The 12398-nt window shown below is 46.6% G+C and overlaps 1 protein-coding gene across 1 annotated transcript in view; it reads left to right on the plus strand.

Annotated features, from left to right (window-relative positions):
* The first annotated feature begins 6320 nt into the window (after window positions 1–6320).
* Window positions 6321–12398, plus strand: part of LOC109289117 (protein bicaudal D homolog 2-like) — a 90008-nt gene continuing 83930 nt past the window's right edge. Inside the window, exon 1 of the mRNA XM_019505030.1 lies at window positions 6321–6684. Coding sequence (XP_019360575.1) covers window positions 6445–6684 — 240 coding nt within the window. The 5' untranslated portion in view covers window positions 6321–6444. The remainder of the gene's footprint in view (window positions 6685–12398) is intronic.

Here is a 12398-nt window from a genome sequence, read left to right on the forward strand (position 1 = left end):
CAGGTCCCTTCTGACCCTACTAACTATGAAACTATGAATTTGGATGCTGGGGTGAAGAGCTCACTGGCCAAGTTCACAGATGATACCAGGTTATGGGGAAGTGTGGTCACACTTGAAAATAGGCTGAAGGACTAGACAGGCTGGCAAGCTGGGCAGATTGGAACCAGATGAAGTTCAACACTGAGAAGTGTAAAGTGCTCCATCTGGGCATGAAAAATCCCCAGCATACTTACAGGCTTGGTGGCACCAAACTGATTAGCACCATGACTGAAAGGGACTTAGGGGTAATAACAGACCATAGTATGAACATGAGCCATCAGTGCAATGCTGGAACCAGTAGGCAAACAATACTCTGGCATGCATCAACTGATGCATCTCAAGCATAACCAAGGAAGTGATTCTTTCGCTTTACTCAGCATTGGTGAGACCACAACTGGAGTACTGTACCCAGTTCTGGGCACTGAACTTCAACCAGGATGTAGAAAACCTTTAGAGAGTCCAGAGAAGAGTCACCTATATGATCAGAGACTTGCAAGGCAAGCCACACAAGGAAAGGCTGAGGGTCTTGTGCCTTTTCAGCCTAAAAAGGAGAAGGCTGAGAGAAGACTTGGTAGCAGCTTACTGCTGTATCAGGGGAATGCACCAAAGGCTTGATGAACAACTGTTCGCCAGAGCACCCTTCGGGAAAACCAGGAGCAATGGCCACAAACTCCTGGAACACCATTTCAGGCTTAACACTAGGAAAAACTTTTTCACAGTTAGGGACTAGGGACAGACATTACACACAAACCAGTTTAAGTGATCAAAAACTGGTTTAAACCTGTAACAGAAAAGAAGTTCAGTGCCTATAAACCAGTTTCAAAATGGCCAAAACTGATTTAAGATAAACCTGGTTGAACGTAGTATCAGACTTAACTGATCTGGGCCAAAATGATTTATGGAACTTCTGTCCTAGACCCCTTCCTGGCTTAAGTCAAATCAGAGTCCTCCTGGCACCCCATCATGCTTTTCAACCCTGGGCTAGGCTGTCTGTTCCAGAGAGCAGGGCTGGCCCTATCCCTCTTCTCCCTGGCCAGAGCTCTGAATGACCCGAGAAGGAGGTGAGGGACTGCAGGCACGGCAGCGTTTGCCTGGCTTCCCCCTGCCCCATCCTCCCCTGATTCACTGATCAAGCAGGGATCCCCCCTCTCCCACAGCAGGGACCCCAGCTGGCATCTGGCCACATCAGCCCCCTGCTAGCTAATGCTAAGAGGTGTCTCTGTGTGCATCTCCAGTTTCACTGGAACAACAGATGCATGCAGTCCTCCCTCCCCACACTCCTGCTTTGCCTCAGAGTGCTAGATGGGGGCCAGGGTCTGGTAACACTCCCACCCCTTGAACAGCAAGGGGAGGGGAACCTGGTAAGGACTGCTTCTCCCCCACCCCCTCCAGGCACACCCTGCAGGCAGGGTGGTGGTTTAAACCATATCATCCAGGGTTAAATCATATCATCCTGCTGGGGCCTGGCCATGCCTCCCACTCAGCTCTGTAGAAGGGAAGGGAGGGCTTGCTCTAGTGCCCCGTGGCTTCTAGCCTGAGCCACTGCAGGCATGTGCCTGGATTTCTTGATTTAAAAGTGAATGTCTGTCCACTTGCAAATCAGTTAAATCTCTGGAAGTTAGACTAACCTGCAAAGATTGAATCAATTCAGGCTTGGGCTTTTTGAATATCTGTCCCTAGCCAGAGTGTCCAGACTGTGGAATAAACCCTCTCCAGAGATGGTGCAATCATCTACCCTGGAAATCTTCAAGACGAGACTGGATGGCCACCTCCCTGGGGTTACATGACTCCAGTTGTCTTTCTTGCCTAGTGCAGGGGGGGCTGGACCCAATGATCTTACGAGGTCCCTTCTAGCCCCTACAACCTATGAATCTAAGTACAGGAAAAACCCTGTGTTCCTCAGGGCAGTAAATGTGCACTTACCACCTTGGCCATTTTTGCCTTTGATTCCCTGCTGGACAGGTGAAAAGCAGAGCTGTTTGTCAGCGAGAAGCTGTGTGTGCTGCTTCTGGAATTGCCAGCTTGTGTAGTTTGAGAGGGAATGAAGACCAGGAGAGGAAAAATGGTAAGTAGTATGGTTTGCAAACAGATGCATGTTTGACATGTGTGTGTGACAGTGCAGGACCTTCATATTCAGTGCACCACAGCCTGATCTCACAGAGCACTTATACATGTGGTCTGGAGGGGGGCGCTTTAATTAGAGTGGCTCCAAGAGCCGCTGTAATTAAAGTGCCTGCAGTGTCAAGTATATCAGTATCTCTGTGCTGAAAAATGGTGGTGGAGGAGCTTTAACTAAAGCATGTTGAACGAGCAGACTCCATTGAGTCTGCTCTGACGTGCTGTAATTACAACATGTTGGAGCAGCCTCCCTGCACGTGTTTAGGTGCCCATAGTGGTATAAATCTAGAATGACTATTGAAGTCAATAGAGCTAATTAGACCAATGTAAATCTTGGGTGAGATCAGAAACTGGCCCACTTAGTTTGGCTAGAGAATGGCTACGGGATTTTAGCCATTCTCTGTAGGACATGTGAAACTCATTTGGAGGAAAAAAATAACTAGCAATATATATAAATCTTGAAATCTTCAATGTAGCAGGTGAGTCAATGTTTTCTGGCTTAGGCCAAACTGGAACAGATACACCTCTAACAACACTCTTGCAACATTTTGAAATTAAAAACAAAAGAAACTTTGGTTAATTGCAGTAGGCTGATTACATCACTTTTTATTTTTCAGATCCAGGCAAGTTTGTTAAAGGGAAGAGGATTAGGGTGATACATCAGAATTCACATGACAAAATACAGCCTTTCCATGTGAGCCCTGTGGAGTCTGGGGTTGGCACATGATCCCTAACAAAATACTAGCCAAGGCTGCCTAATGACTGTGAGGCTGAATTCACAGACATTAAAGACTTTATTAAAGGGATCTATATGTTCTCTTACATACCAAAGTGGATCAGGATGACTATAGATTGGTAGAAGATAAAAGTGCTTGAATAGGCCCTACAGCTGTAAGCAAAGCCATTGTTTTATGTTCTAATCCTCCCATGTGCTCAAACAGGTAATTGTTTTTACTGTTTGGGTTTTACCTAGCAATTTAGTACCAATTATTTTTGATGGAGTTGAAATTCTGAGCTTCAGCAAAGGAGGGTGAAGCAGTGACCAAACCGGACAAGCTGTCCAGGTGACTTTGAGAGGGCTGAGCTGTGCTCCTAGTTACAGTTGTGGAGAGTTGGAGTAACTCCACTGACTAGAGATACTCACTCACACTGGTGCAACTGAGAGCAGAGTTTGGCTCACACTGTTTATCCCTTCATTGTGTCTTATACATTAATTAATTCTAATTGGGAGAGTAATTACCTCATTACTGGGTCTGTTTACTGTTTTTTGGTAACATTCAGCCTTTCATTGTAAGGGACCTTGCCACATTAGTTGACTACATTTCCCCACTGCAAAGCGCTGCCTTTTTCAAGTGGTATTAAGATGGTAAGGAGGCTACTTGTGCAGCATTGTGTTTTTCCCTCTGCATAAGCCTATCAAGCCTTATGCAAAAATCTATATTAGGTGCAGAGAAGCCCCCATTTTTGTAGTACCTGTGGGCCTCAGTCTAGAGTGCTAATGCTTCACTAGAACCCTAGGAAGGAGGAAAATACTTTTATTCCCAAATTATAGCTGGAGAACACTATGCAGCCACTGAGTTGTGGATCTGAAATACTAGAAAAAAGAAGGGGTTTTAGTACTCCTGTCAGCATGTAGAAGACTTACTGGGCGCAGACATGCACTCGCACACGTTCTATAGCTAGTGAGTAAAATTATAATAGGTTTGCTGTCATAAACAAATTTACTTGCTAACTTCTTTTTAAGGTAGCTTTTGTAAAATGATATGCATCCTTTCCAGCTGTCTGTCCAGAAATGACCATGACCCACTTCTGCATAAGCAGTGGCATGATTCTTCATTTAGCTGTTGTAAGATACTCATTTCTGGTGATCTGTTCTACAAGAACCAGACAATCAGGACACAGAGCTGCAAGTACGGTAGGAATAGTGATTTTCTCCACCATAGATCAGTTAAATGAATAAATATGAGAACCAAATCTGATAGTCTGACTGGCAGGTTGGGTTTGCAAGTGTGGTTTGCAACCCTTTGAAGTCCAGAGCCACATGCCCAGCTGCATAGGTCCAGGAGTACTATTGCTATTCTGAAATGCTAATCATGAACTGTCTCCTGTATTTTATAACATAATACCTTGCAGTGAAGATCTGCTACAGAAACCTGCCCATGTTTCTATTGCTTGATGTGTTGGGTTTTTTCCCCCTTCCCCATTCTAGTCATTTGCAGGCTTGTTCTCAATTACAGCTCTTACATAGTGAACACATCTGAGCATGTGCACAACTTTAAATAGATGAGTTCTGTTGAACTGAGTGGGACTACTCATGTGATTATAGTTATGCATGTGCTTTAAATGTTTTTCCACCAGATCAAGGTCTTAAAAGGCAACTGTGAATCTTTGTTACCTATTTGTGGGAGTACTTCCGTCTCACTTACTGTCATTAATCACCTTTGCCCCTTGTGTCTATACCTATTCTGAAAAAATTAAAAAATGTAAAGATCAGAGAAAACAAACAAGACCAAACAAATAGCTTTTCCATACGCTTTTTACATTTCTTCTTTTTATTGTTTTCCCCAACTGTCTCCCATGCAAAGCCTCCTGCAATTTCCTTTTATATACTCTGTCCCTGTAACTCTGTAACCACCCTGGAAGCAAGAACCTCATCTTTTTACTTCCCTGCTTATCGACTTCAGAGACAGATGAGATCAGTGACAGAAGAATTAATTATATTAAAAGTAGTAATATAGCAATCACCTTCTAAGAGATAAGAGTCTCAGCCAAGACAATTCAGGGGTGTTTTTTTAAATTTAAAATATTCACATTAGTAAATAAGTACTCTGAGTGAGCGAAAGTAAAAATGTGTGAAGCTTTGCAGTACGTAACTAGCAGAGAGTGGGTAGTTAACTGTATTTAGTCTAAAGTCAGGCAAAATGCAGGGCAGGGTGGCACCTTACAGACTGATTCATTCGAAGCATAAGCTTTCACAGGCAACAGGCCTACTTCATCAGATGCTATGAAGGCATCATTTAAGTAGGTTGTCACCTATGAAAGTGTCTCTGGGGGCCACACCCTGCCTTCTGTCAGTGCAATAACTGTGATTGATTCTTGTAACCAAGTAATTCTATCATGATGCAATATAACAGCTTTCATTTTGAAACAAACAAAAGCAGAACTCTCAAGAAGCATGCACACACCTTTAAAAGCAAATGCACTCTCTCATCTTGGCTATCTTGGTTTTCCTTTCCCTTTCTGGCCTTCTTCCCTCCTGTGTTTTCACTGGAATTATTTGACCCCAGCAGTCTTTCCTGCTCAGAGCAGGGGGTGCTCGACTCAATGATCTCACAAGGTCCTTTTCAGCCCTCAACTTCTGTGAATCTTTGTCCATCCCACTTTCTAGCTCAATCTTTAAACCCTTATTAATGTGCCTGGTATTCACCTCCATAGCAGTCACCTTGATTTCAACAGTTATGCATCTGAATAAGTGCTTGAAAGTTCGTATTAGGCCCTGAATCCACAAAGACCAATGCCCACTAGTAGCCCCACAGGAGCAAGCAGTTACATGGGGACAATTTGCTTTCAGAAACCTGTGTCCATCTTTGCAGGGGCCAGATTCTGGAGGTGGGGCAGTACCTTTTATTGGATCCATGGCATGCTTGGGATAAGACAGACAAGTTTCTGAATGCAAAGCATTCTTCATGGAGGGCTTCCTGTGACTGTAGTATTCAGAAATCATTTTTCTTGTTTGTGTATAAAATGGCCACGCTTGCTAGTCTTCATGAATGAAGAAATCAGCCAGAGTGACTATGTGCTTAGCCTGACAAACACTTCTTCAGGCTGGAGGTAGGCCATTGGTGCTCACTGAGTAGGCAGGCACGTCCACCTGGCCTAGCGGCAGCCGCCACCATAACTAACTCCCCTCATCCCCACGGTTTCTAGCAGTGTCAGAGCCTGGAGCAAGAGAAGGAGCGGCCCTGATACGGTCCAGGGGCTTGCTTCCCGTGGTGACTCCCAGAGAAGCCGCCGCCACGGCCATGCCCTTGAGCCGGGCACAGCACAACCACCGCCGCCGCCACACCCCTCCCCGCCGGGAGACCCCGAAAGCTGCAGGGGCGCGGTGCATTGTGGGGCGGGGCGGGGCTCGGCTGGACTACGATCCCCAGCAACGCGCGCGGCGGTGGCCGCCGTTTGAATGACTGCGTTGAGCTCTGCGGCGGCGGCGGCCGCGGGCACCGGGCGGCTGCGTGAGGGGCGAGCCCAGCCCATGGCAGCCCCGCGGCGGTGAGCGCTGCCCCCGTGATGGCGCTGGCCATGGAGGAGGACGAGTACGCGCGGCTCGTGATGGAGTCGGAGCCCGAGTGGCTGCGGGGCGAGATCAAGCGGCTCTTCCAGGAGCTGGGCGAGACGACGCGCGAGAAGATCCAGGCGGCCGAGTACGGGCTGGCCGTGCTGGAGGAGAAGCAGCAGCTGAAGCAGCAGTACGAGGAGCTGGAGCTGGAGTACGAGACCGTGCGCACCGAGATGGAGCAGCTGAAGGAGGTGGGCGCCGCGCCCTCACCCGCCGGGAGCCGGGGCCGGACGGGCGAGGCTCGCAGCCTTGTGCTGCGGCGGGGGGAGGCCGGGGCGGCGAGCTCCGCCAGGCTTGGCACCTCTGCGGGGTCCTTGGTTAGAAACCAACCCTCCCTTCCCCTCTCCCCCCGAAGGGCACGGGTCCGCCCGGCTGAGCGGAGAGGCGGCCAGGGCCGGGCTGGAAAACGCCCGCAACCGCCGGTGACAGCCCGGCCCCGCGGGGAGGCTGCAGGCATTTCGCTGTCGTCACACCGGGCTGTAGCCAGGCAGCTCCTCGGGACCCCGGGCCGCTCGGGTCCCATTTTGTTGGGTTCCGCTGGTTTTCAGTTCACATCCGTTTTTGAAAACAAACTCAAAATGAGCCCCGTTCAGACTGAAACAGCTGAGAACGCAGGGCCCTGGCCTGCTTCCCTTGAACCTCTGAGCAAACCATTTCTCTTCCTCTTGCCTAGACTGACTGATGAATGATTAGGGATCAGCGTTTTGTTATGTTGAGGTGTTGGTAGCAGGCAAGGACTGCGGTGGGGGGTGCCTTTCATTGGGCCAACTGGACGCAGACGAGCTTTCAGCTGTAAAGCATTCCTCATTCCGGCCCTCGCAACGGTCCGTTCCTCTCGCATAACTCCTGGACCATCGCAGGGCCATCGTGGTTACAACATCATTCAAACGTTATCTAATGCTGGTAGTAAGAAGCCCTAGATACATAACCTGGGTAGGTTTAAAGTTAAATGTGTTTTGCATTGGGAGTTTGTACAGCTGTACCTGAGCTGATTTCAAGTTTAGCTGGTACAAGTTTTCCTATATATGGAGCAGCCCTCAAAGAATGAAAGTTTGATAAAGAGGTGAGGGAGCCACTAAGGAGCTTCATAAAAATGGATTAATTCTGATCTTTTCTTTGTTCCCTTGTAGCTTTTTCCCATCCTTGCAGAATAACCATACCTAGCCCTTACATAGTCCTTTATATCACAGTAGTCAGAGGAGACATCTTTGCTGTCGCTTTAAGGATTGGGTGGGGAAGCCAAGGCACAGAGCAGTGAAGGGGCTGCCACAAGGTAACCCAGCAGGCTGTGGGGGAGTTGCCAATAGGACCTGCCTCCTGAGTTCTGTCTGCACTAGAGCAAACCTGCTGGGTTGGGCTGTGGGGGGATGCTGTAGGAGTCAGGTTAAAAAAGACTGGCTAAAGAATTGCAGCATATTGTTGAAATCTTCAGAAGCAGAGACAAAAATCATGGTTGCCTATTCACTCCTCTTGTGTTTGATTTTTTTTTGGAGGATTTTCATATGTGTGTCTGTCCATGTGTCTATTCTGTGGTAATTATCTGAAGCCCTTGCATGCAGACAGTCCCAGGAACAGCTCAAGGACCCTGCTGGTCAGGGGAAAATGTAGTTGCTGTAGTTTTCTTGTGTTGCGAAGCTGGAATCTGGAATTTGTTAGGACGTACTAATTCTCCAGCAGATGCACGTGGAGCAGTCTTGGAAGGGGATTTTGTTTTGTTTATGTAACTTCGTTTTCCCAGGCTTAACTAGAAGTGTTTTACACATAAGATCTGCCACATGGCAAGCTTGAATTTAGAGAAAATTAATCTTTGGGTTATGTAAGCTTGCATCAGAGGAAAGCAGGGTTTTGGGAGAAGAATGTAGGCCTCAAAAAGTGGGTCATCTTTTCATCTCCTGCTTTCATTGCACCTTCACACTCACTTCCATAACATATCAAATCAATGGTATTTGTCTATAATTACTTTTGACAGGAGCCTTCAGAGATTATGGGGCTCCTGGCCTTGTGCTAGATGATGTTTCAGTGCATAGCTAGACAAGGTCCCAGCCCTGAAGGGGTGACTTTCATCTACTTGCAATTTTTTTGAGTGTGGTAGTGTTCCTCATGATGGCAGCTCACAGCACAAGTAAATGGGGTGTGTGCAGCCTTCTGAGGAACAGTCTGCCCAAGGTACAAGCTGTTCTGATGCTGTTCCTGGAGGTTTGATGGCCTATGTGGCCAGTATGTTCCCAATGCATAGGGTGTTACTAATGGAGCTGCATGGTTGCTTCTTTAGTTTTATCCCTAACTTGTATACAGCTGCCAAGGTGTTTTACTTCCAGAACTGTACTTCAGAGTATTCAGGGGGTGCAGACATTTGGCATTTGCACTTCAATCCTTCCCTTCAAGGCATCATCCTTCCTTTCCCATTTATAGTGAAGGCTAGAGCCCTGGGTGAACTTTCATCAATGTAGTTTTGAGTGTGGTGATATATAACCTGTTCCTATATGCAAATTTGTTCTGCATTTCTCTTTTGCTCCACTTTGATTTATTGTTCTATAAAAAGTTAGAGAGATTACTGACTGAAATGAACTTTAGGGGTAAAATCACAGTTTCGGTGAACTGCAATCCATTTAATGCTTTTCTGGGACAGTTACAGCTGTGTGTGAGACCAAGAATCATTTCCCAACCAACTAATATGGTATAGTTTTCCTTGTATGCAAAGCCAGCCTTAGCTTTTTTCTAACACTTTCTCTTTATCTAGCAAGTTATAATTGCCTTTTTAGTGGTGTATCAGTAATATGTCCCTGAAATGTTTAAAGCTTAGTTAATAAAATTCAGATCTGTGATGAAGGAGCTTAGCTGCATGCAAATGATGTTGTATATAGAGGACAGGCAAATGCATTACAAAAATAAAACATTTTTGAAAGCACCTTGCTGTATCAAAATCTGCATGTGTGTATAATAAATCATTTGTATTAGGAAGACAAGAAAGGGTAAATGGAGAAACAAATCCCTGTTGAATTTCAAGATCTAGTTGAAAATAACAGGAAAACCCTTTCTATTTTTATAAAGCAGCTTGTTTTGTGTTCTCTCCTGTGTTCTCTGTGCTGTGAACTGCCTGGCTTAATTGAACCACATAATCAAAAATCTGTTCTTGGACGAATTCATCTACTTCGTTTTCCCTGCAACAATTTAAATCATATAGAAACCTAGATAGGCATAGTATATTGGCATCAAGGTAAAGCAGGATGTGGTTTTGTACATAACGTGCCTTGAGCATTTGAAGATCAGGCTGCATGTTTCAAGATATACTTCATGAGTGTTTGCCACATCTTGCTCTGTCTCAGTATGATTGTTCATATAACTTTTGTCTGGTTTGTATAATGGATTCAGCTATGTAGTACTGGTATTTATTTGGAGATGGAACTTAATCCATGTTGTTTTAACATTTTGATCAATTGTAAATTCAGAAAGGCAATGAGATTGCTCCAATTTCAAACTAAGAAGGGTGTTCAGCATATTAATAATAGTGATTTTTTTTTTTTTTCCCCACAAGTCAGTGGCAGAGTACTTTATCAGGGATGTCACTATTCTTTTTTTAGGGATGGGGCAACTGAACCATGGGGGAAATTAACTGAATTGCCCAAGATCATCTGGGAAACTGGTGGCAGAACTGGGAATAAAACTGGGTCCCAACCCAATGTTTGATCCTCTGGCTCGGGTAGGCAACGTTTTTTGGCCAGAGTGCTGAAAAAAAATACAATGTCTTCCTTGCAAGGTGCTGAAATGCCGGCATGCTGGAGCCTGGAGCAGGTGTTTGCAGCCTCCCAGGTACAGCTGGCCCATGGAAGCAGGGCTTGCAGCCTCCCAGCTGCCTGCTGGGAGCAGCCTGGCCTCTGTGGCTGGCAGCAGCTGCTTAGAGCCCTGGCTGGCAGTGGTGCGCCAAGCAAAATGGCCTTGTGTGCCATGCTCGGCACATGTGCGGGGGGTTGCTGACCACTGCTCTAGCTCATATTTAAATATGTTCAATATGGACCATGTCATTGAATATGAATAATTATATCCTACAGTCTCCCCTTTTAAGAGACTGCATGCTCCTTCTCCCAAACAGTGTATGCAGACTAATGCATATTTAGTTGGTGCCAAATACATGAAGAGAAAGCAAAGAATTAATTTATCTGTATAATATTGTTCAAGCCTCAGGGAATTGTGTAGTAATGGAGAAATTTTCTGGTGATTACTGAAATAGTTGGCCCGTTGAAATGGTATATGAGCAAAGATCAGATTGTGTATGGTGTTTTTTGCTTGTTTGTTTTGGGTTACACAGACCAGACTGAAAACTATAGTTTTCCACTGAGAAACGCAGCACACGGCTCCAAATACAGTGACAGTGTTTACACTTTTGTACACATTTTATTTATAGATCTAGTGATCTGGACCTTGCTTCTCTCTGAAATGACTGGTATGTTTACAGCATCAGGAAAGACTAGAATCTTGGTCTCTATGAAGTGTTAAATTGGCAGTGTGTTCTGGAAAAATATATAACCAGTTTTCATTTTTTAAAGCAAATACCAGCTAACTGAAAGAAAATTGCTTACTGTAGGTCTGATGTGACACGTTTGTAACCGAATGGACAACTGCGTTGTCATGACTGATTTAGAAAAACTGCTTCTCTTGCATGTCTTTATTCCTGGAGAAAGGGAATCCTGTAGGGCTGAAGGTAGCAACCAGTTTGGCAGCATGCTGCCAAAGCTTAAGTTCCTATACTAACATTCTGTAGATCTGTGTCACAACTCAGGTTGAGAAACGCTGAAGTGGGTTGCAAGCATATATGAAAAGGTCATGGACAAACTTTAAAAAATGGATTCTCTTTTAAAGGAGAAAAGCATGGGAAACGGTGCGTTTCCCCTTGCTGGCTAGCAGAGTTCCAGCCTACAAAGGGCTGCTTGGGGCTGGAGGGAGCAGGTGGAGGGCAATCAGGCAGAGGGTGCTACGTGCACGTTCACGTGGCAGCCAGGCAGTGTGCAGAACAGCTTCCGCAGCTTCCTTCAGGTAAGTCTGTGGGAGGGGGGTAGGGTGGCATAGATGATGTTGAGGGGGGACACACAGGTGACACTGCCTGCTATCCCATTTCCTCTCTGGGATAGAGCTGTGGCCTGAGGGGAGCGGCGGTGGTGTCTGGGCCATGGAGGCAGGGTAGTGCTGCGGCCTGGCATACAAGTAGCTGGCAGTGGGAGCAAGTAAGGGCAGTGCCTCCCCCCCGCTCCCCCCTCCCCCCAAGTCCAGTGAATCTTGCTGCCCTGCTTTGCCCTTTCATGCTGAGTCCCACTCACTGGGCCACGGAGGCAGCTCCTGCCTGTGCCAGTCCAGTCAATCTACAGTCCCATGCCTGCTGTTGGTGCACAAATCTGGGGGGACACATGCTCCACCCTGCCCCACACAGTGGGGGCTAGGGCCTGGGAGTGGGGAGCAGCAGGTCACGAGTGGGGGGTACCAGCAGGGGTAGGGGGCTGTGGGTTGGGAGTGAGGGACACTGGCAGGGCCGAGGGGCTGTTTTCTACTCTGTTTACTGGGACTGGTCATTGATGGGTCCTGGTACAGAAAAGGTTGAGAACCACTGCTCTAGATTAACCTCTTGAAAATATTTTTATGGTAAACAAGATAGATGTAGAACCCTTCATCATATTCCTATTCCTCAGCAATTCTAATACTATAAAAGCTTAAGCCTGTCTGTCACACTTTATTTGCACTCTGATTAGCTGACAGAAGCAGCCAGTCAAATTGCTCCAAGTGTGGGGGACCGCTGCCATGGTTCTGAAGTGGCACCGAGGACCGGACAGAGAGTGGGGGAGCCAGGGCCAGCAGTGGTGGCCTCAGCTCCCCCACACCGCTCCCTGCAAGAGGCAGAACAGCGGCAGCATGGAGC

Source organism: Gavialis gangeticus, unplaced genomic scaffold (genome assembly GCF_001723915.1).
Source record: "Gavialis gangeticus isolate Ggan-Ray unplaced genomic scaffold, GavGan_comp1, whole genome shotgun sequence".
Taxonomy (NCBI): Eukaryota; Metazoa; Chordata; order Crocodylia; family Gavialidae; genus Gavialis; species Gavialis gangeticus.